This window comes from Prunus avium, chromosome 5, assembly GCF_965620075.1.
Source record: "Prunus avium chromosome 5, drPruAviu1.hap1.1, whole genome shotgun sequence".
NCBI classification, from domain to species: Eukaryota; Viridiplantae; Streptophyta; class Magnoliopsida; order Rosales; family Rosaceae; genus Prunus; species Prunus avium.
Window position 1 is genome coordinate 11,902,322 of NC_142288.1, and position 25,031 is coordinate 11,927,352.

The following is a 25,031-nucleotide window of genomic DNA, read 5'->3' on the forward strand; positions in this document are numbered from 1 at the left end:
CTCCTTCAAAATACAACTATTCATGTATTGTCATGACTCAAACAGTTCTTTCCTCCAACCTTGCAGACTCAAGACTCAAAATTTGAGTCCGCTTTATTAAATTGTTCAAGAATAGCTAACCCTAATATGTTTTGTCATTAATTTTTCTTAACATTATTTTTGTTTAAACCTTCGGGAAGAATATTTTTGCATGCATTTCCTAGGCACCATTTAATAGAAAAAGTAACTTAATAATTGAAAAAAAAAAATTACAATTACAAATTTAGGCCTCGAATAAAATGGGTACTCACCACATCTTCAAGATTGGAGTTGGAGCCACTTGGAGGCCTTGGATTGTCCTTAGTGACATGTCTTCAAAGAGAACATTGTTGGTTGATGATCTTAAATTGAGAAGCAATGGCTTGCATTATTTACAGTTCGGGTCCAGCCATGCCCGATCAGTTTCCAAAAAAATTTGTTGCACAAGAATCTAAAATGTGTGTCGTTTGCTTGATTGGTGCCAACAACCCCATCTTACATGATAGAAACACAACCCCTGCATAATGGTTCATCTTCTTGTGGTTTCCCATTCATACATCTTTGGGGTTTTGGGATGATTTTTGCGTTTGATCTGATTTAGATTAATTAAAAAATATTAATTTGACCGTTGGATTTTAATTCCAACCATTGGATCTTGTTTTTTTTCTCATTGTCGGCCACTTTTGTTGAACCCAAGCGGCATGTAGCGCGAGATATGAATGGAGCTGATAAGATACAAAGGTACTTTTTGAATGCCAGTTTTTTTATGAAAAAAAAATTGTTCTAATGGGCTAAATGTTGGTCCAAAATCAAATTCAATGGTAAAAAAATATAAATTTTTTTTTTTTCTAAATCAAATCCAGCCCTAAAACTTATCCCAAGCTCTATATATACCCATTATGAATCATGATTTGGCGCGCAGGCTAAAGTAGGTGCCCCGACTGGCCAAAACCCGACCCAACTCGATGGTTTGGCCAAATAAGCCCAGCCCTTCTAAGATTAGGTAGGGGTTGGGCTTAGGATTTGAAACCCTTGGCCTGTCCATAGTCCGATCCGGCCTAGGCCCGTTCTTCTATGCCCTTATTTTTTAAAGATTTAATTGATGCACTTCATAACCTCATTTTATACTTAATCAAAAATAATGTAATATGTATGATAAACTAATAAACTTCTTATTTTGTTTACACATGTAACACCCCAACCCTATTTTAAATTGTTCATTTAAATTATTTAATTTAATTAATTTTGAAATTACAAATTTACCCTCGGGGGTAGGGTCATTTTGGTCACTTTTTAATTCAGAAGGATTTTGGGGAATTGAATAGCACCATGACGTAAATCGCGTCGATATGAGTTCGTAGACATGTAGTGGGCTCAAATCGGAATTGTAACGAAGAAGTTACGATTAACGAAAGTGCAGTGGCACAATCATAAATAACTCGAAGTTGGATTTTAAAATATCAAATTTCTCTCTCTCTCTCTCTCTCTCTCTCTCTCTCTCTCTCTCTCTCTCTCTCTCTCCTTTGTTGGATCCATGTTTTTTCATCTCTCTCTTCTCTTCACATCCATACCAATTTCCAGCTCTGATTCCTAAGGATTTAACTAAAAAATCGATCGAAACAGAGGCTCAAAAATTGGCTATTTGAAACCTTGAACTCCAACGGATTTTCTGGCCATTTCCGGCCACCACCAGCCATGCTATCACACCCAAACCACTCCCCTACCTCTCTTCTGTACTTTCCCAAGACCCGACCCAATTTCAAGTAGAAATTGTCAAATCCAAAGCCAAAACTTTCTAGGTTTTTCGACGAGAAAACCGTTCGTTCGAGGGCTTTAACGGCCAAATTAGTCTTCAACTCAGGTATGAAATTTACTCCTCTTGATGTGCTTGATTGTTTGGCATAGGTCTTGACCGGCGATTTGGAGATTTTCTGATTGCCGTAATTTACTCAGGCCACCCACATGCTGCCAGTGCGTGAGCCCTGTTTGGGTGACTTATTTGGTCCTAAAATGATCCCCATGTCATTCCGAGCGTAACGGTATGCTCGGATTTGAATTTGGTTATCGTTTGACTATCGATCGGATTTACGCATATTAGGCATTATCCGGGTTCGATATATTCGGACTGTTGGATCAACTTCATTTCAAAATAGGTTGATCTAGATACCTATAGGATCATGTAGAAATTCGCAGATCGAGAATCAGAGTCCCGGAAGCTTCGATTCAATGATTCAAAGATTAGGTCAAACGGTAACAGTCCGATCGTGCGATCGCGAGCGATCTGACCGTTTGATTCAGACCAAACTTGCAAGACATGTATAATAAACCTTGTTGAACCCATAGGAACTTTCGGATTAGAAATCGGAGGTCGTGGGCCCTAGGAGTCCAGTTGACCAAATTTGGAAATTTGACCACTCGGTTGACCGAGTGTTTCCCAAGGCTATTCCACTATTCGAAATACGTAGTTGGACCTTAGGAACGTCTTGTTCATCATACAAACACACTTTGAAACCTCAGAAACTAAGAATTTATTTTAAAGTTCTCGTCTGAAGTATTTAAATTAATTTAGTCTTTGTATTCTTAAATAGGTAATCAAACACCTCGTACTCAGCCAGCAGAACCCTATCAGGGTCATGTATCATCGGATTTCCAGTGAGTGGACTTTGTTTTGAAATAGCATTATTTTTATCGATTAAATTTCTAAAATGGATTTTTATGACTATGGAATTGATTATGGATGGATATTTCGGCTCTGGAATCGATTATATATATATATATATATCATTTAATTATGGATGGATATTTTGGCTATCTTGACATTTGAAGTTTATAATTATTTAGAATATGGATTATTCACTCTTTGATTAAATAAATGGGCAAGGATATGGGTTAGGGCACTTTGTTAATTGTTATGTGAATATCTGATTGCACCATGCTAAGTACCCTCCCCTGGTTATTGTACCCATACGTGGTTTTGGATTATCCAGCATGTGGGCACATTTTGTTGTGTTAGTATTTTATCACATGTGGCGTTGGATTATTCAACGTGTGATAAAGCAGTCTGCGCGCGTAGGACTTAGTGTTTGGATTTGGCCACACGTGGCGTTGAAATTTTCGGCGTGTGTGCTGTAGAGTGGTAGTCCCCCAGTTGCACAACTCATCCCTAGACGCAAGGTAGAAAGTTGAAACTCTGCGGACTAATCAACAATCCCTCTGTTGGATTATTTCCACGGTACTCATGTTGGTGTGATACTATCTTATATATAAGATAGATATTTAACTATTTTAAAGCTATCTTTACCAATTTCGTTTTATAAGTCTATGTTTCGGGAACTGTTTGGGTTGAAGTCAAAGGATTTGACTTGGATATTATTATTGATATCGGGGAAGTGAGAATACTTCGATCTCACCTTGATTTCTTATGAATAGACTATATTGCATGTTTTTAGCATCGTTTTCCAAACGGTGGGGTTATTATATGTTGTTTTTAAAATATAATAAAACTTTGTTTTTGTCGATTCACAATTTTCTGTTTTGCGCCCCCCAGGCAGTAGATAGACTTGTACCGAGTGGCTGAGCCGAGATCCTAACTTCCGAGCCTCGGCTTTGTGCAGGACAATCTTTATCTATTTTGTTTATGTTGAGCTCCGTTTCGTTTGTAATCTGAATTTACTTTAGATATGCTCTGTTATCACTCATGTTAGGGTTGAATGTAAGGCCGGAGGCCTGTTATGTAAATTGTATGTTATTACCTTGTGCTTGCTGTTGGTTGGTGTTTATAATTGTGTTTTAACATGTTGAAAAATTTGGAAAATGTATGTTTTTCAGGGGAGATTCTGCTGGAATTTTGGCAGAAAGTCTCGTTCCTCTTAGTAAGTGGGCTCGACATCAAGTTGATGTCGGAATATTACATGATTTGTCACGGATTTCAAGGAATTCGGGGCGAGTCTTGTCAACACATGTTATAAATTAAGTTTTTTTTTTTTTTTTTTTAATGTTGTCTAAAATATTGTAACAAACGAACAATATATACACTATAACGTTTAGTGCCCCTTTTTTGTTAAGTTCAAATTTAGTGGTTGTATATAGAATTTGAAAGCTTATTTTGGTTTTATTAATTCTAATGGCACAAATTGCTTTAATTTTCATGATGTCAATCCTAGTTTGCTTTCCGGCCAAAAAATCTAAATCCGGCCAAAAAATCTAAAAAGTCCATAAATTACCCATACATTTGTTAAATAATACACCAAAATCAACCCCAAATTATGTTTGTGGAATTTCAATTTGTTTTAGGTTAAATTGTTCAGAATAATAAACCGTGAAGTTATAAATAAAAATGAACTAAAACTTGAATTAAACCATTCTTAAAAATTAATAAAGTTGAAGACTTAAATTTTGAGTCTACAGTCGAGTTGGAGGGAAAAAGTGATTGAATCTTGGGAATACATGAATAGTTTTGTTTTGGATGATGGAATTTTGGGTTTAGTCCATTATGTTTGGAGATGATCGAGCGAGAGAAACAGAGAGAAGTAGAAATTAAAGATTGAAGTTTTTTGATGCAATGCCCAACATTTGGGCGTAAAGTAAAGTAAAATACAAGCAGGCATTTATAGGCTTTTGGTCGTTTGGTGAGCGAACTAAACACATAAAAGGCAGCGCATTGTCAAAAGACATAAAGGTCAGCTTTTGTCTTTTATTATGGGTGCTGACATTATGACTCGCCTTTTCTGTTCTGCACCAACCAGAACTTCAAAACTCTTTTTCCACTCTTTGTAAACTTTGTATCTTTCAATTAAAGTAAAGCCAAAAGCATAACGGACCCTTTCCCACTTTGCTTCTTTATTGCATTTTCAAGTTTCCTCCTTTCCGAATCTAAAGCCTCCAAGCCCACGGCTAACCCTCTAAATTACTCTGCTTATGGCAGACAGCTCCAGATCTCCCACAAAACGCACAAGACTGAGTAAAAACAACGTCGTCGGCCATGGGCATCAGCCCCTCCTTCCCGGGCTGCCCGACGACATAGCCCAAGTCTGCCTCTCCCTTGTCCACCCTTCCGTTTTGTTCTCCGTTTGCAGCTCATGGCGTCGCCTTATTTACTCCTCCTCCTTCCCTCCTTTCCTCTCTTTGTATGCTCTCTTGACCTCCTCATCTTCCCCCAATTCCATCCAATTCTACAGCTTTGACCCGCTCTCATCCAACTGGCACGCCCTTCCCGCCACTCCCCCGGACCCACCTCTCCGCCTCTTCCTCCGCCACCCTTCTTTCATCTCCCGCAACCTCCCCATCCAATCCGTCTCCGTCTCCGGCAACCTCGTCCTCGTCGCCGCCAGCACTAGCAATCTTCTCCCGGCTCTCCCTCGCCCTCTGGTTTTCGACCCAGTTGCTAAAAAATGGGCCTTTGGTCCCCCACTTGCGACGCCGCGTCGCTGGTGCGCGGCTGGAGCGCTAGGCGGCGCAGTCTATGTGGCCAGTGGGATTGGGTCCCACTTCTCCATCGACGTTGCGCGTTCTGTGGGGAAGTGGGACTTAACCAAAATCAAAAAGCATCCGAATGATCACTTGGGATGGAAGTGGGAGAAAGCTAGAGGGCTTAGAGATGGGAGATTCAGCAGAGACGCGATCGAGGCAGTGGGATGGAGAGGGAAGCTCTGCATGGTGAATCTCAAAGGGGACGCCGTGAAAGAGGGACTTATGTACGATGTGGAGAAGGACACGTGGCAAGACATGCCGGAAGGGATGATTGGAGGGTGGAGAGGACCGGTGGCAGCCATGGATGAGGAAGTTATGTACGTGGTGGATGAGGCCAAGGGTGCCTTGAGAAGATACGATCCTGAGAAGGATGTGTGGGTGGAGATTTTGGAGTCGGAGAGGCTGATAGGGGCCGATCAGATCGCCTGCGGTGGCGGAAGAGTGTGCATTGTTTGTCGTGGCAAGATTTTAGTGGTGGATGTTACGGCGCCGCCGCCGAGCATTTGGGATGTGAAAACGCCGTTGGGACTGGAAGCGGTGGCCATTCATATCTTGCCCAGAATGAGCCACGTTGTTTGATTTTTTTATTATTTTTGTATCAATTCATTTGATCAATTAAAGCTGAAAGTGAAAATTTGTCTACTTTTGAAAAAACAAGTGGTTGTGATACAACGGATTCGGTCGTTGAATCGTCATTATTATGAGCCCTCCCATTTTTGATAATGTCACGTGGAGGGGTGTTCAGAGATATCAATATAACTGGTGAAGGTGGCCTTTTTGTACAGTATTGAAATACAAATGCCACGAAATCAACAGATAGGGAAACGGGTGACCATTGTTTCGGTTTTTTTCTTCTTCTTTAAATTAACAGCTTTGATTTGGCTGCTTCTGCTTTGATATTTTGGAAACTAACTTAAGCCCAACTGGACAAATGCTGCAAATGACTTGGTTTACTTAAAAATAAGCCTTTTTTTAACTAGAGAACCAGAATCTAGGGGTGGGCACTGTTTGGATTAGATCAGTTTCACTCATAGCAAAACCAATTGCAATAAGACGGTTGGGTTCAGTTCGGTTATGACAAAAATTACAGAGGAAACTTAATCAACCCAAATCAATTTAAGATGTATGGTTTGGTTCGGCCGTTTTTCTTTTTTCTTTTGTAATTTTTAAAAATTGTTAGCCCAATTACAACAACAACAATCATAACTTGCGACATATTTTTCTCATTTTCTACAATATCAAACCATCCTAAAATTCAATGACATAAAACATCAAAGTTTGATAACTAATATAGTTACAATTCAAATATCAATAACCCGGGATTTGTTCAGGACCAAAATGAACAAAAACGTATGAACTAACGTTTATTAAGATATGTTATATGTAAGACATATTGTCTTGGTTTACTACAACGGTGAACAGTTCAAGATCAATTTTATCCACTACGTCACCAAGTAAATCTGATACGTTTTCATTAAGGTAAATTCAAATCCAAAAGACACTTCTCCCTATACACAACATTTATGCTTTCTCTATGGTACATTTGCATTCATTTCACTTAGAATTTACGTTACAAATGTGGGGTTATGAATTTCGATTCAAATGTAGAATATTGTTGGAGGTTGAATGAAACTCATGAACTTGAGTCCAACATTAGTGAAAATACCTATAGGATGGCTTAAAACACCAAAAGCATAAAGTTTGCGTTTTGAGTAGTTCAGAGTATTACGATAATACAAAAAAAAACACGCCAAGGGGATTGATACATACAGTTCAAAACGTAAAAGCAGAGAAAAGCACAGAAAGTATTTTAAGTGGTAAAACCCCACCTCTGGGGAAAATCCACGGGACTCCTCAGTCCAAAACAAATCCACTATAGAACGATGAATACAAGAAGTACCCACATGCTTATCCAATACACATTCTAAATAATGTTTACCGACTTCTTCGTAACTCAACTTCTGTCACGGGATGATCTTTCGACACTCCTTATGTTGAACGGAATACTGGTCACGATTGCTTCGAGCTCGCCGTAGTTCTTTCAACTCTCCTTATGTTGAATCCGATACTAGTCACGATCGATTCAAGCTCACCGAAGAAAAACCGCCACAACGGTCTTGGTGCCCTCAACCGTATGAGTCACCGAACATGCAAATGAATGCAATATGAATGATAAAAGTGTTTGATAAATCACCAAGTAAACATGGAACACTTGATGATTTATCTCAAATAAAAACTCAGCTTTCCAAAGTTTATGGACTGAAAATATGATCATGAAAGCTCTGAAAAACAATAAAGACAAAGGTCTTATTTTATAGACTTTTTCTTTACAAGGAAGAAAACATGTTGAGAACCAAATTTCCAATTTCTAAGACTTGACAGAAAATCACGAAGGTATCTTTCCTATTCTAAAGATTGGTCACATGTAGTTCAACCAATAGGAAAGCAGATATTTAAGAAAGGAAGATTTTAATCAATCACAATATCAAATGAATCCTTATATGCCTAGTCAACTATTAAGGGTATCTTGACTCCTTGATATTGTGATATGATTGAAACATGATTTCCAAGTAGCCAAAACATGATAGAAAATCAAAGATACTTGAGAGACAAGAAGAATTTAATAAGAAAAGGAAACAAGGAATAAATAAAAGATATTGAAAAATATGCCTAAATGAGATGCACTCCTAAAGGATTATAATTGATTAAAATCAAGGAAGAACAAGGAAATAAAATCATATTATATTCCAAAAAACGTTCCTAGTATGAGTGCATAAAAAATGACATGTCTTACCCTTCATATCAAATGGCTCATACGTGTTAAGTCACAAATCTGGAATTCGGGGATTGTTGAGCAGCTTCAATCTAGCAGTTTCTGGATATTAGATGTAGCAATTTTGCTTCAACCCTACAGCTAAATGACACTTCCAAACCAATACTAAGTTCTAGGAAATGCCAACACAATTTCATACTAACAATTAGAAAAGTAGAAAAAGATTCTACTCTTTAAAGAATTTTATAGTCATACGACTACCTTGATCTTATGACCCTCATTGTCACATCCAGGATCGCTCCGCCGTAGCACGATATTGTCCGCTTTGGGCCCCCCATCTGCCCTCACGGTTTTGTTTCTGGGAATTCATGAGCAACTTCCCAGTGGGTCACCCATCCTGGGATTGCTCTAGCCCCAACTCGCTTAACTTCGAAGTTCTCATGACTCCGAAGCTAGTGAGCTCTCAAAAGGCCTCGTGTTAGATGAAGGCGGGCATGTACATATAAGGCACATCACCCCCTCTCCTTTGGTCGATATGGGATGTTACAATCCACCCCCCTTAGGGGCCCGACGTCCTCGTCGACACACTCGCACCACACGGCATAGTGGCTCTGATACCAAATTGTCACATCCAGGATTGCTCCACTGTAGCACGATATTGTCCGCTTTGGGCCCCCCATCTGCCCTCACGGTTTTGTTTCTGGGAACTCACGAACAACTTCTCAGTGGGTCACCCATCTTGGGATTGCTTTAGTCCCAACTCGCTTAACTTCGGAGTTCTCATGACTCCGAAGCCAGTGAGCTCCCAAAATGCCTCGTGTTAGATGGAGGTGGGCATGTACATATAAGGCACATCACCCCCTCTCCATTAGTCGATGTGGGATGTTACACCCATCCTGGAGAAGAGAGCTAGGTAGTAACAATAATTTTATAGTCATACGACTTTGTGGATTTTACATATCTTGTTTGAGTTTTGAGGTGATGCGATGCATATGACGTCTGTTAAGATTTGAATGTATTTTTTTTGTTAGTACAAACGATTTGGGGAAGGGGGGTGTACTCAAATATTTATTGGGTGTCTGGGGATTTCGAAATCCCTGCTCACATGAGTGGAGGTGGAAGAACTCAATTAACTGACTATTAAGATTGAATGTTTAGACATGGCTAGGATAACATGTGTGGGAGCAAATTTCCTCCCACGGGAATATTCGATTGAAAGATTCCTCCGTCTTCTCCGCTTCTCTTTCTCCCTGCAAAATGAATAGCAATAAGAGGACCACACCCGGGGGGTGTTGGCCAAAGGCCCTCCGATGCCTAAGTCAGTTCAATCGATCTAAAGAGAAACGATAGCTAAAATAGGGTACGGGAATATGTATGTGTGGTAGAAACCGGGTGGCCGGAGCCTTGTGTAAAAGGGAGAGAGAGAGTGGCGGCTAGGGTTTGTGAGAAATAATTTATGCAGAGATTCTGTAGTAATTTTAGACGTACCCCAACCCTTGTATGTGGCCATCCTTTTATAGTGGTCTCGGGAGCTAGGGTTTCAGAGGAATAATTCCGTAGATGGAAGGGAATTATTCCTCCCCAATTTGGCGAGATTTGACTAATTAGGGATTTGATTTATTAGGGATATAAATCAAATCCCTATTTGAGGTAATCAAATCAATACCTAATTTAATTAGGTAACTCCTCCTTTAATTGAGAATATTCGTAGGAATCAAATCAATCATTAACCTAATTAGGTAACATTCTATTTAATTGGGTAACCCCCAATTAAATTGAATAATTCCCAATTAGGTCAAATAATCCCCAAATAGTAGGAATTATTTGACCTAGGGTTATGAATTAATTCGGTTCCCACAAATGCCCCCCAGCTTCTACATGGCGCGTGGTGGCATGTAGGAGATGTAGATCATCTGTTGCGTTGTCCAGCTGTAACTGGGCTTCCTTCAGTGAGTTGGACTCCTTTTGCAGATTGGGTTCCCAATTGGAGTGAGCTTTTGACTGTTCTTGGAGTTGGGTTCCCAGTATGAATGGGCTTGCGATTCCTTCTTGACCTAGGATGCCCAACCTGTGTAAATTTAGGGCTTCTCTTCTCTACTTTCTAGCTTGAGAGAGATCTTGGAGAATTTGTACTGCTTGTCGAAGAGATGAGTTGCCGTGCATCCAAAGGTAAGTCGAGCATGTATATTTCTTTTTCTTCGCCTTTTCTTCTTTTTTGCTGCGAAGGCTAGCTGGGGGAAGTCTGGCTAGTTGTCGTCATGACAAGCGACGGCTGGTAGTGGGCGGCAGCCGTGGTAGAGCAGGTGCTCGCAGGTGGACCAGCTATTGCCTATCGTCGCAGGTCTGGGCTGAAGCATGCTTGGCCTCATGCGTTGCGGGCTTGGTCAGCTGGGCAAGTATCGGGAGGAAATTGGTGGTCTGCCCCTGCCCATGATGTTGAGAGATGGAAGCAGAATGGTCCAGATTATGATGATCTGCCCAAAGGAAGGCTGATGTCAACTCTTCTAGAAATGGAGTTGCGACTTCGCGTGCGAATGATGTGTCTCTGTTGAGGAAGAAGCCAAAGTCCAATTCTGCTGAGAAGACTCAAGTGGGGTCTGTTCCATCATCATCCGAGCTTCCTGCTGACAAGCTTGAAAATCATGATCTGTTTCGTGAGGTAGTTCGTGCCCGATCCCGTTCTGCCGAGCGTCAAAGAGATGCAGATATTCCTCTTCGTAGTTCGAGTCGTCTGCATCAGTCAAAGGATGGAGATCGAAGCGGGAGGTCTGCTCATGGCTCGGTTGTTGAGGCACGGGCAGTCAAGCGTGGAGTCGATTCTGCCTCATGGACTTCTTTGGAGGCGAGGTTGGCAGAGGCTAAGAAGATGAGAGAGTCATCTGCTCGGGCGAAGGGTTCTTCTGCAACGTCAGCTGTTGGTCCCAAGGTTGACAAGCCCAACCCCATAGGAGGTGTATGCGTGTCTGATCTGCTCAAGACGAACTTTCTGTCAAGCCCGTCCGCTTGTACTGAATTGGTTAACCACGTTCGCCAGGCCGGCGAACTTGGCACCCGCTCGAGTCTTTCCTTGGAAAAACAAAGGGAAGCAACACTCCATTTGCTTAAAAAAGGATTAGTTTTTGCTGCTGAAACTATCTGAAACTCGTCTGCTGTTGCCCCCTCTTCTGCTGGTGACTTGGTTAGTCGAAAAGATGCCTACTTCCATCTTGAGCGCAAGAATGTTGACGTCTCATTTGGTTATGACAAGCTTCTTGCTAGGTTTGGCGCCGATAACAAGTCTGCATTAGAGATGGAGACATTGAGTGCTCTGTTCTGACTTGCTCCATGTGCAAAGTGAGCAGGTTAATGCTGTGAACATGGCAGGAGCTGAAGAGCAGGCAGCCGAAGAGGCGGTAGCTAAAGAGGATGAAGCAGAGGAGGATGCAGTAGATGAGGTAGTGGCAGACGTCGCGGATCAAGCAGGTGGAGCTGCTGAGAACGTGACTGATCAAGCGGATGCAGAAGAGGCTGTAGATAAGGGATCTCCTGCTGGCGTCTCAGAGTAAATGAAGACTCCTTTATTTCTTTTCACCTTGTACTCTGCTTTCTTGTTTAGAATAATTGGTCTTATTCGACCATCTTCCTTTTGTTGAACTTGACATATTGACTTGTGGACTGCTTGAGTAACCAGCCTGTATTTTGATTGCGCATCTTCTTTTGGAGATTTATGATTGCCAGGGTCTCCCTTAAGGGACTCCGGGCGTGGTATACATATCTCGTAGGATGTTTTTCCTTAGGAAATTAGCGAGGGCCAGGGTCCCCCTTAAGGGACTACGGGCATGTTTTGCCTATGTCCAAAGACATGTCGATGAGAGTGGCCCGTTTAGCGTACGTCTGGAGATGTGTCGATGAGTGTGGAGAAGTCTGGCCTACGTCCGGAGACATGTCGATGAGAGTGGCCCGTTTAGCGTACGTCTGGAGACGTGTCGATGAGTGTGGAGAAGTCTGGCCTACGTCCGGAGATGTGTCGATGAGTGTGGCCCGTTTGGCCTACGTCCGGAGACGTGTCGATGAGTGTGGCCCGTTTGGCCTACGTCCGGAGACGTGTCGATGAAAGTGGCCCGTTTGGCCTACGTCCGGAGACGTGTCGATGAAAGTGGCCCGTTTGGCCTACGTCCGGAGACGTGTCGATCAGTATGGCCCGTTTGGCCTACGTCCGGAGACGTGTCGATGAAAGTGGCCCGTTTGGCCTACGTCCGGAGACGTGTCGATGAGAGTGGCCCGTTTGGCCTACGTCCGGAGACGTGTCGATGAGAGTGGCTCGTTTGGCCTACGTCCGGAGACGTGTCGATGAGTGTGGCCCATTTGGCCTACGTCCGGAGACGTGTCGATGAGTGTGGCCCGTTTGGCCTAAGTCCGGAGACGTGTCGATGAGAGTGGCCCGTTTGGCCTACGTCCAGAGACGTGTCGATGAGTGTGACCCGTTTGGCCTACGTCCGGAGACGTGTAGATGAGTGTGGCCCGTTTGGCCTACGTCCGGAGACGTGTCGATGAGAGTGGCCCGTTTGGCCTACGTCCGGAGACGTGTCGATGAAAGTGGCCCGTTTGGCCTACGTCCGGAGACGTGTCGATCAGTGTGGCCCGTTTGGCCTACGTCCGGAGATGTGTCGATAAAAGTGGCCCGTTTTGCCTACGTCCGGAGACGTGTCGATGAGAATGACCCGTTTGGCTTACATCCGGAGACGTGCCGATGAGAGTGGCCCGTTTGGCCTACGTCCGGAGACGTGTCGATGAGAGTGGCCCGTTTGGCCTACGTCCAGAGACGTGTCGATGAGTGTGACCCGTTTGGCCTACGTCCGGAGACGTGTAGATGAGTGTGGCCCGTTTGGCCTACGTCCGGAGACGTGTCGATGAAAGTGGCCCGTTTGGCCTACGTCCGGAGACGTGTCGATGAAAGTGGCCCGTTTGGCCTACGTCCGGAGACGTGTCGATCAGTGTGGCCCGTTTGGCCTACGTCCGGAGATGTGTCGATAAAAGTGGCCCGTTTGGCCTACGTCCGGAGACGTGTCGATGAGAATGACCCGTTTGGCTTACATCCGGAGACGTGCCGATGAGAGTGGCCCGTTTGGCCTACGTCCAGAGACGTGTCGATGAGTGTGGCCTGTTTGGCCTACGTCCGGAGACGTGTCGATGAGAATGACCCGTTTGGCCTACGTCTGGAGACGTGTCGATGAGAGTGGCCCGTTTGGCCTACGTCCAGAGACGTGTCGATGAGTGTGACCCTGTTTGTGCATGATAAATCACGGCCATAAGCTGGCCGAAGGAGCCCTTTCTCTCGGCCTTGGCACTTGTTCGTAAAAACTGAAACGCAGCGTTTCGCCAGGGTACTTCACCTTCCGAAAGACAAAAGAAGAAATGCTAAGGCATGATCATCTCGACCTCAAGCGAAGGCCGAGGCCGAGGCTGAACAAAATCGCGGCCAAGGCATTAAAGGCAAATCATCACGTGACAGCAGGGTCCCAGGCTTCATTTAATGAAGTAGTGCCTGTTTAATGCAGCAAACCCATTGGCCACAAAGAAGCATTTAATGCATGAGGGAAGGTGGGAAGTGACTGAAGTCAGGATTTGGTGATAAGGATCATAGTGATTAGACGTGGACATTCTCACAAGAATTCTGACAGCCTGAGATATTGGTTCACCAGCTATCCAGGCCATAAATGCGTCTCCACGGCCAGAAGCTCAGAACCCACGATCAGGAGCGGCGGCCGAGATTCACCGGGATTTCTGGGGTCACACTACCATACTTCACGATCCCAAATGTCGATTGGACACCCACTTGCGCTAATCAGACTCCACTATGCGTAAATTCAGCCTCGATTACTCATTCAGGGACTCTTCCTATAAATACAAGACTCGAGCTACATTCAAAGGGTTCAACATCAAAAACAAAGCCTCCCACGGAGCAACTTATTTTTTCCTGTAATGCACTTTCAATATCTTTACTTGCTTTCCTAGGAGTAGTGTTAGATTGAAAGGAAAATCCATTCATCAATATATCATACGACCCTTGATTTTCAAGGCGCCGGAGCACCATCCTTGTTGTTCGTTCACTCACCCCATATATCATCCGATCGTCGCTCCCTGAGCAGCGCGCCGGAGCACCGCCCAAAACCCACCACCAACACCATCACTCAACGGCCTTGTAGTTCAGGCCGTGAACCTAACAGCCGAGACCAATTCCTCTCTCGGTTACAATCGTTTGATTAGGAAGACGAGTTCAAACAAGCGCACCACTTATCCATCCAACACTCATCAACACATCGACGCACGGTAGACCGTGCTGGCACGCCCGCGCACAACCGCACCGCACCCAAAAGCAGGAAACCGCGTGTTAACGCATATCCCCCCGGCCCGGAACCCCAGGCCGTGAGATCTGCGCGGCAGATGTTGCGTAGATACAGCTGCACCAAAATGGTTTCAGTTGCATCCTCAACTTGTGATACTCGCAAGTGCACGAGCCGTTTGGTAGTATAGCATATGTAAGTGCGAGGTCGATCCCACGAGGATTGGTGATTGAATGATCCAATTCATTTTTCCTACACAAAACAGAAATGAAAAAGAAAGGAAATAAATAAAACAAGGAAGAAAGAAATAACTAACTCAAGCAGATAAGTTCCCAAGTTCAATTAGATTAACGGATTGATTCTAGCTAATATATGATTAAGCCATGGTGTGTGGTCATAACCTTGTGTTCCTAATTCCCTAATTTGATCATTTGTTGTCTAACCTAAAATTAAGCATTAGGAACCCATTAAGCATAGAAGAACAATTTAAACAACCAAGCATGTATCTAATCCCTGTTGTCGAATGTCCATACATACTCTTCCTATTCATAGTTCAATTCGAATTAAAGCATGGTGTATACTCTTAATTCAAACCAAGATAGCTAACATGCAAGCCTAAATGGTGATCAATCATTCAAACTAGCATATTAACTTATAAGCATAATGAATAAGAACATGAACCATAATTGAAACTTGGAAACTAATCAAACTTGAGACTAAAGAAAAGAATTTACATAATGAAAAGTAAAGTGGAACTAAGAAAAACTTAAGGAAAATTTCAACACAAAAGATTTCATTACAACAATTGAAAACTAGAAAGAGAAACTAAGAGAATTTGAGGGAGAGAAGGGAAGGGAGCTCTAGAGAAGTGTTTGAGAGCTCCCCCCCTTGGGGTGTTTTTACAAGCTTGGGAAACCTCACTATATATAGGCCTAAGGAAGCTGAAAATCTGAATTAAGTATGGCTAATGCATACAACACTTGCATTATAAAATCTGAAATGGTTGATGCACTTCACTAATAAATCCCACCAGCAGCCCTAGCTCATCTTCATGTCACCATGACCAAGCTTCCAACCAGAAATAATAGCTCATCCTGAGGTCAGCATGACCAGCAACTTCAAGGGCTTACGAATTGGGCTTCCCTTAATCAAATTAAGACTTTAAGCACTCAAACTTGAAGTTCAGAATGTCTTATTTCCAGCCATATATCATTTGGGCCAATCCAAGGTCGGAGGAGGAAGTTAAGGCCAAAACAAATTGCTAACTCATTTTGCGCGCTGATAAAATCCATCCTGAGCATGGCTCTGTGTTTGCTAGGTAACAGACTCCATATTTATCCAATGGGACTGAATTTTGGATATGTTATATTACACACCCATTGGAACAACGTTCATGAAAAATGTGGCCTCATCCGAGCTATGTAGGTTGCTGAAAGACCTACGAAACTGAGCTGGCAGGGGACTGTAGCCAAAATTGAGTTTGTCTTTAACCTCTTCATCCATTCATCCAAATTAGGCCCTAACATGCATGGATTGCATCATTTACTATCCAAAGCCCTCATTATTACCTAAAGCTCAATGAACTGAAAGATAAACACAAAAAGGATTAAAAGTACAAGTTTAACTCAAAAACATAACCAAATCATAAGCTAGAAGGGTACAAAATGATATGTAAATATGCACCGATCAGCAGACAGACCCGTTTGGCCTACGTCCAGAGACGTGTCGATGAGTGTGGCCCGTTTGGCCTACGTCCGGAGACGTGTCGATGAAAGTGGCCCGTTTGGCCTACGTTCAGAGACGTGTCGATGAGTGTGGCTCATTTGGCCTACGTCCGGAGACGTGTCGATGAAAGTGGCCCGTTTGGCCTACGTCCGGAGACGTGTCGATCAGTGTGGCCCGTTTGGCCTACGTCCGAAGACGTGTCGATGAGAGTGGCCCGTTTGGCCTACGTTCGGAGACGTGTCGATGAGAGTGACCCGTTTGGCCTACATCCGGAGACGTGTCGATCAGTGCGGCCCATTTGGCCTACGTCCGGAGACGTGTCGATGAGAGTGGCCCGTTTGACCTACGTCCGGAGACGTGTCGATTGCATTTATGAACACTCCATTAGAGAGAGCTTGAACTTGTTACCGATCCCCGGCAACGGCGCCAAAAACTTGTTGCGTAGATTTAGCTCCACCAAAATGGATTAAGCTGCATCATCAACTTGTGATACTCGCAAGTGCACGAACCGTTGGTAGTATAGCATATGTAAGTGCGAGGTCGATTCCACAGGGATTGGTGATTGAATGATCCAATTTAGTTTCCCTACACAAAATAGAAACAAAAACAAAGAACATAAAACAAGGAAGAAAGAAATAAGTAACTCAAGCAAATAAGTTCCCAAGTTCAATTTAGATTAATGGATTGATTCTAGCTAAAGTATGATTAAGCCATGGTGTGTGGTCATAACCTTGTGTTCCTAATTCCCTAATTTGATCATTTGTTGTCTAACCTAAAATTAAGCATTAGGAACCCATTAAGCATAGAAGAACATTTTAAACAACCAAGTATGTATCTAATCCCTGTTGTCGAATGTCCATACATACTCTTCCTATTCATAATTCAATTCGAATTAAAGCATGGTGTATACTCTTAATTCAAACCAAGATAGCTAACATGCAAGCCTAAATGGTGATCAATCATTCAAACTAGCATATTAACTTATAAGCATAATGAATAAGAACAAAAACCATAATTGAAACTTGGAAACTAATTCAACTTGAAAACTTAAGAAAAGAATTTACATAACAAAGAAAAATAAATTACAACTAAGAAAACATTAAGGAAACTAAGAGAACTTTGAGGAAGAAAGGAAGTGTTTGAGAACTTTGAGGAGGGAGAAGAAAGTGTTTGGGAACTTTAGAGAATTTTGGAAGAACATGTGTTTGAGAGCTTTGAGGATTTTGGAAGGGAATGTGTTTAAGACATGGGGAATTTGGAAGAGAGTGTTTGAGAACTTGGAGGATTTGGAGAAGAAAGTAGAGAGGTGTTTTGAGAGCTTTGTGGATTTTGGAAGAGAGTGTTTAGGAACTTTGAGAATTTGGAAGAGAGTGGTTGAGAACTTGGAGGATGTTTGTGAACTTGGAGAATTTGAGAACTTAGGGAAGGAAGAGAAATGTGTTTGTGAAGTGTTTGAGACATGGAGACTTTTGGAAGAGAAGGGAAGTAGAGAGATGTTTGAGAACTTTGAGGATTTTGGAAGAACATGTGTTTGAAAGCTTTAGAGAATTAGAAGAAGAGAAAGGAAAAGTGTTTGATATTTAGTACAAAGAAAATTTAATAGAATGATCTTATTACAACAATTGAGAACTACAAAGGGAAACTAAGAGAATTTGAGGGAGAGAAGGGAAGGGAGCTCTAGAGAAGTGTTTGAGAGCTCCCCCCCCTTGGGGTGTTATTACAAGCTTAGAGAACTTCCCTATTTATAGGCCTAGGGGAAGTGAAAATCAGAATTCAATAAGATTAATGCATACAACACTTGAATTATAAAATCTGAAATGGTTGATGCACTTGTATTAGAAAATCTGAAATGGGTGATGCACTTGTATTAGAAAATCTTGAATTGGTTGATGCACTTCACCACTAAATCCCACCAGCAGCCCTAGCTCATCTTCATGTCACCATGACCAAGCTTCCAACCAGAAATGATAGCTCATACCTAGCTCACCATGACCAAGCATCCAACCAGCACATGCTGAGGTCAGCATGACCAGCAACTTCAAGGGCTTACAACTTGGGCTTCTCTTAATCAAATTAGGACTTTAAGCACTCTAAATTGAAGTTCAGAATGTCTTCTTTCCAGCCATATGTTATTTGGGCCAATCCAAGGTCGGAGGAAGAAGTTAAGGCCGAAACAAATTGCTAACTCATTTTCCGCGCTGATAAGATCCATCCTGAGCATGGTTCTGTGTTTGCTAGGTAACGGACTCCAGATTTATCCAATGGGGCTGAATTTTGGATATGTTATAGTACACACCAATTGGAGCAACGTTCATGAAGAATGTGGCCTCATCCGAGCTATGTAGGTTGCTGAAACAAAGCTTGCAATATGACCTACGGAACTGGACTGGCAGGGGGCTGTAGCCATAATGAATTTGTCTTTAAGCTCTTCATCAATTCATCCAAATTAGGCCTTAACATGCTTGAATTGCATGAATTATGTTCTCCAAAGCCATCATTGTTACCTAAAGCTCAATTAACTGAAAGATAAACACAAAAAGGATTAAAAGCACAAGTTTAACTCAAAAACATAACCAAATCATAAGCTAGAAGGGTAAGAAATAATATACAATTATGAACCGATCAAGGTGAAGTGAGGTAGGTTTTCAAGTTTTGAAAAGCTACTTCGCACTGGTCATCCCACTTGTCCTTCACTTGGGCTAAGATTTGGTGTATGGTGATGGAGAACTTAGTGTAATTTTCTCCTGCCGTAGCGTCCTCTTTTGGGTGCGACCTGTGCTTGTCCTTGTTCCTGTTGCCAAACGCGTCGTTCTTTTGGTCTGCCCGCTTGGTTGGTTGATCTTGCTGCTTAGTAGACCTTTTCGCGGCGATTTGATCATCATCCCAGAGCGCCTAGCGTTCCACGGTTCCGAGGACCTCTGCCAGAGTCTGGCTGGGAGCGATAGTCAGCTCGCGGTATACGTCATGTTCAGCTGGAAGGCCTTTCTTGAAAGCAGAGGACGCGATCTGGTCGTCACATCCTACGATGTTGGCCTTTTCTGCTTTGAAGTGTTTTAGGTAGCTCTCGGGATCGGAGTCTCCATTGAAGAGCGTAAACGAAGGCGTCGAGAACCGCTTCAGGGGAGCCGCCTGCTCAATTTCGACAGTGAAAGGCGAGGAGTTCGCTTGGTCCATCTCCTTGCGTAGGGCATCTTCGAAGTTCTCGCTGGCTTTCAAGTCTCGTAGTTGGTCATTCACAAGCTTCTTGACGTCTTATGCACGCATTGCTAGTTGGACACGTTGGCGACCCTTGCGATTTGGGCGACGCTGATCGACCTCCTCGTTGATTCGCAAGGTTCAAGCTTCTCGGCTGCGTTGCCTAGGCGGCGTGTTGGTAGACTGCGCTTTCGAGTGATTCTCCGTAGCTTGTCGACGAGAATCGGTAGTTTGAGAGTGAGTAGCGGAGCGCCTTTCCTCACCATCCTCACCGTGAAGGTTGTCAGGTTGACCTCCCTTGGAGCCTAGCCTTTGAAGAACATTCCTCTGCGGGCCCAATCGGGCGCGGACATCAAGTCGTGGGCCCAGCCTTCCTCGCACGTTGCGCTGAGTGTGGCTTGCGGATGCTTGCGACATGTTGGCGAACTGATCACGTTGTTGTCCCTCTCCTTGTCTGCTCATGCCTACTCGACCTGCTCGGCACCCGTCGATCTGCCTGTTGGCGCAGTCGTCCATCCTTCTCTCTTCGCCCAGTGGTCCAAGGCCAAGGTTTTGAGCTAAGTTTATATGGTTGAGGAGCTGGTCAACTTTCTGAGCTAGCTGGTCAACTCTCTAATTAAGGTCTGCTTGACTTCGTGGATCGGGAGGAGAGAAGTGTGTGGAGTCCAACTGCATACGGGCTAGGGTTTCATGGGAGGTGTACGCGGGAGCGTGCGTCGAGCATGGAGGCAATGGAGGGAATGCTTGAAGGATCATGCGTTGGGTTGACCGGAGAATCGTTGATCAGGTGGACCAAGGACTCGTAGGTTGGCCACCAACTCATTTGGTATTTTTCTGATCATTAGTGATAAAATGTAATTAGCACGCATGATAGAAACATGATTATATGCCAATTATAATATCACTTGTGCCTTTAAATAATAAATCTATTAAATAAGGTATGTGCAATAAGAGGTGGAACAATTCCAGCAGCATGTATGGCCGTTCCGGCGGCCATTGGCGGCCGTTCTATGGCTTCTGGAGGCTGCGGCAAGGTATGGGCAGCCATGGGAGGTTGCTGCGATGTATTGGCAGTCACGGGAAGCTGCGGAAATGTGCTGGCAGCCGCGGGAGGCTGCTGCAAAACAGGTACAGCAGCTGTTTGGAGAGGTTGTGAGGCCCCCGGAGGTGGTTGGACAGCAAGGGCAGCCACGGGGGGCTGCTGGAACCCGCTATGGGAGGCTGCTGCAAGTCTCCTGGGAGCTGCTGGAATGCGCTGGCAGCCATCGGATGTTGCTGGATCTCGCCGGGAAGCTGCTGGAACGTACTGGCAGCAATGGGAGGTTGCTGCAAATCGCTAGCAGCAGCTGTACCTCGTGGTGGCAGCGAGGTTTTGGCCTTTCCGGAGTGCGCCATAGCGGTGGTTTTGCTTCTAAGACGTTTGCTTCCAACCATGGTTATTTGGAAGGCTTCGGTGGATTGGAAAATAGGAGGAACGGATTCCTTGAGCACGCATTGAGTATAACTCGTGCTCTCAATGAAAGTACCAATTTGTGGGAGCAAATTTCCTCCCACGGGAATATTCGGTTGAAAGATTCCTCCGTCTTCTCCGCTTCTCTTTCTCCCTGCAAAATGAATAGCAATAAGAGGACCACACCCGGGGGGTGTTGGCCAAAGGCCCTCCGATGCCTAAGTCAGTTCAATCGATCTAAAGAGAAACGATAGCTAAAATAGGGTACGAGAATATGTATGTGTGGTAGAAACCGGGTGGCCGGAGCCTTGTGTAAAAGGGAGAGAGAGAGTGGCGGCTAGGGTTTGTGAGAAATAATTTAGGCAGAGATTCGGTAGTAATTTTAGACGTACCCCAACCCTTGTATGCGGCCATCCTTTTATAGAGGTCTCGGGAGCTAGGGTTTCAGAGGAATAATTCCGTAGATGGAAGGGAATTATTCCTCCCCAATTTGGCGAGATTTGACTAATTAGCCTATTTGAGGTAATCAAATCAATACCTAATTTAATTAGGTAACTCCTCCTTTAATTGAGAATATTCGTAGGAATCAAATCAATCATTAACCTAATTAGGTAACATTCTATTTAATTGGGTAACCCCCAATTAAATTGAATAGTTCCCAATTAGGTCAAATAATCCCCAAATAGTATGAATTATTTGACCTAGGGTTATGAATTAATTCGATTCCCACAACATGTTGAATTGATTGCATAATTGTGCCTTTGGTTGGATAAATTAATTCAAACTTAAAGATGAAATCTGATTTTAGCTGCCTGATTGCTCTTGAAAATCCCAAAAAAATTTCACACATGATTTCGATTTCGGCTATAAAAGCACTTCCATCGGAAGGGTTTAGCCCAGGTAGGAAGGGGCCCTAGGCCTACGAGACGACTCCAGTGTGCACAAAGCAGCTCGGGCAAGACGTGGGGGACACCAACCTAGGCAAGCTAAAAGGCAAATCCAGCTCGTGCTTTTGCCTAGATTTGCTGATGTCATGCTGACGCTAGGCTAGCGTCACCGCGCTTTTAAAATTTGTTTTCCACTGCTACAAGGCATGTGGCAGCACTTGGGGCGTTCGATCAAATTTTCCACAACAATTTAACGATTGCCATTTTTCATGTAATCAAAATTGAAAAAACAAAAAAACAAAAAAACATGAAAAAAAAAAAACAAAAAATTATGAAATTTTTTTCTATAAAGTTTAAAGAATAAAATTAATTTTTAAAGTTCAAGTATAAAAAATAGAAAATAAATTAAAGTGAATAGTAATTTCCCTTGCCCTTGCTCTTGTTCATAGGGGTGGAAACAATATTATAAGGGCTGCAACTGTTAATGTGCCAGGGCCACAGTAGACCAAACCCAAAGTTACACCTGTTAGATAGGCATAGAAATATGTGCACCAACTGCCAGCATGCAAATAAATACATTCCAACAGTTAAAAAAAATATTTCAAGGGCAATATCAGAGCTCTATACAGAAGACTACAAGCATAAAATAATTATACAAGACCCTACGTCGTCAAAGGGTGTGGCAGAAGCTGGACTCGGCCTAGTGGTGGCTCACTATGCACGCTTACTGCCTAGGGGGCGCAAAACACGAAAAGGGTGAGTGGACAAAAACAAAGCTTTAGAAACATAGTTAAAAAAAAAAACATAATAAGCCCCTCTGTAAAATCAATTATGAAACTATATCATTTCCATATATAAAATTGTACTGAAATCAATGCATACATATTTATATCTATAGATCCAATCACACACTTAAACAAACATTAAATTCTTAAAAGCATTAAAATCACTTTAATCTACCACCTAGGTGCACCCATTTATTATTCCGTCAATTCCTTTAGTTTCCGTCAATTCCATCCTTGTGCCACCGGAGTGACACGTCCTAGCAGACCTCAGGAAACACAAAGTCACTCGAGCCGCAATCCTCACGGGATTCAGGGGACACTTGGTCCATCTGAGCCGCGTTCCTCACACCCACGGTTTGAGCGTCCCCGAAACTCGTGGGGCGGTGTCTAGCATGCTGACCTACCCAAAGGCAATTGGATGTCCGTCGACATCAATATAACCGAAGGCAACCATTTTATACCGAAGGCAACATATAACTGAAGGCAACCTTTAATATGCTTGGGTACCTAGGGTGGCTTTTAAGAAAATATAAAGTTCTGAAAAGTAAATAAGGATATAATTGAATTCTTATCTGCCCTTGAACTCTGCTGTCAATTTATCTGTTAATTATCTAAAAATTCTGCTATGCCAAAATCTCTAGGCACTCTCAACTCAGCAGCATATAAAATAAACATATAAAAACAACAATAAATCAAGCTATTAAAACTCTGGACAATGAATAACTTATTCAAGATCAAGTAATAAGATTAATTTGCATAAATTCATTTATGAACACAAAAAGGTTCACTCATTGGTGATCTGAGCTAGCTGGACTTTACGAAGGTCCCTCCTGCGGGTCAGTCTGTGCCCGGGTGCCTGAATGATCATCATAATACTTTATTAATAAATCTGCTCAATAAAAAAATAATAAGTTAAAAACCCTCACCCCCGGCTCCTAAAGGTGTGTGCATTCTAATAGAGGTTGTTCCTTTGCCCACACTAACTTTCCTCTCAGTGGACATGGTTTAGAAGTAACTCGGGACTCAAAACGATAACGTCCCCAAAAGTCAACTCAGGACCCCTTGGGGTCCACGGCCTCAAAAACCCGCTCTGAAAGTTCCTAGGGGTTCCCTCATACCTAGGACACACGTCCCGAGAATTTGGTCTCGATCGGACGGTCGGATTGCTCACGATCGCACGATCGGATAACGAATGATTTTCCGTAATCCTAACCCTAGGGTTGGCCTTTTTGGAGTATCCGGGACTCCAATTGACGATCCGTCGAATCCTACTCGATCCTGAAAATTACCTAGATCGATCTATTCCAGTTTGACTACGATCCAACCGTAATGAACCCGGAAATCGCACACTATGCCAGATCCGTTTGGGGTTCAAACGTTATCCGAATTGAGATCCGCGAATTCCTACGCGCTCGTGAAGACATGAGGATCGTTCTGGGACCAAGAGTGGTCCTTGACACATGGCTCACGCGCCGTCCACGCGCCGGCAGTGCGTGGTTGTGCCTAGCAATTTTCGGCGGCTGGAAAATCTCCAAACCGCTGACCCAAACTCCTAGCCCAAGTAAAACACCTCATTTGGAACCACTTTTGTTCTTGGACTATGGCCAAAAAGTGGCCGGAAGTGGCTGAAAACGGCGATGCAACCCGGCAGAATTTCAACTCAACAATTAACCTATCAAACCTCAAAATCTTCCCAATCCTACCCAACCAGCAGCTAGAATGTGAAAATCATTCAAAAATTCATACCTCAATCGCTTGATTTGGTGGCCGGACAACGGCGTACGAACGTCGGAAGTTTTGACTGAAAATCGACGGTTTTTCGTGATTTTCCGACCAACTCCAGGCGGCGGACAGCGGGGAGAAGGGCGGGCTAAGGTGGTGGCGTGACGCCGGTTCGTTCTTGGCCGGTCTGGGCGGCGTGGCGGTGGCTGGGTGGCTTGGGGTGGGTTCGGGTGAACAGTAACGGGGAGGGGGGTTTGATCGTGAGAAGGAAGGAGAGTGGGGAGAGAGAAAGGAGAACTAGATTTTTAAAAATCTGATTTCTCGAAATTACAATTTTGCCCTTTTTTCGTATTTTCTTCAATGCAACTTGAAATTGGGCTCACTACGTGTCTAAGGACTCGTTTCGTCACGCTCTACGCAACAGTACAAGTGAAATTCCCGAATTCTTTCCTGGTCAAAAAGTCAACTTAAAACCTAATAAAATATTCTATGGGTAGTTTAGTGTTTTTCCTTATTAAAATATTAGTTAAATATTAATTAAGGATTGGGTTGTTACACCCACGCTTCATTTAAAAAGTATTATCCCTGACTACAGCAAGGGATGAATTTGCATTTAATGCGCGAAGAGGGAAGTGATTGAAGTCAGGGTATGGTGAGTAAAATCAGGATGATTAGGTGCGAAAA

General features: G+C 43.3%; 1 protein-coding gene across 1 annotated transcript; it reads left to right on the forward strand.

Annotated features, from left to right (window-relative positions):
• The first annotated feature begins 4,792 nt into the window (after positions 1 to 4,792).
• Positions 4,793 to 6,176, forward strand: KUF1 (KAR-UP F-box 1). Its single transcript, XM_021969667.2, has one exon. The coding sequence runs from the start codon at positions 4,936 to 4,938 to the stop codon at positions 6,064 to 6,066; it is 1,131 nt and encodes a 376-aa protein (XP_021825359.1). The 5' UTR covers positions 4,793 to 4,935; the 3' UTR covers positions 6,067 to 6,176.
• Positions 6,177 to 25,031: the final 18,855 nt, after the last annotated feature.

Coding starts and splice junctions, on each gene's coding strand:
- KUF1 (XM_021969667.2), top strand. CDS start 4,936: ATGGCAGACAGCTCCAGATCTCCCACAAAACGCACAAGACTGAGTAAA.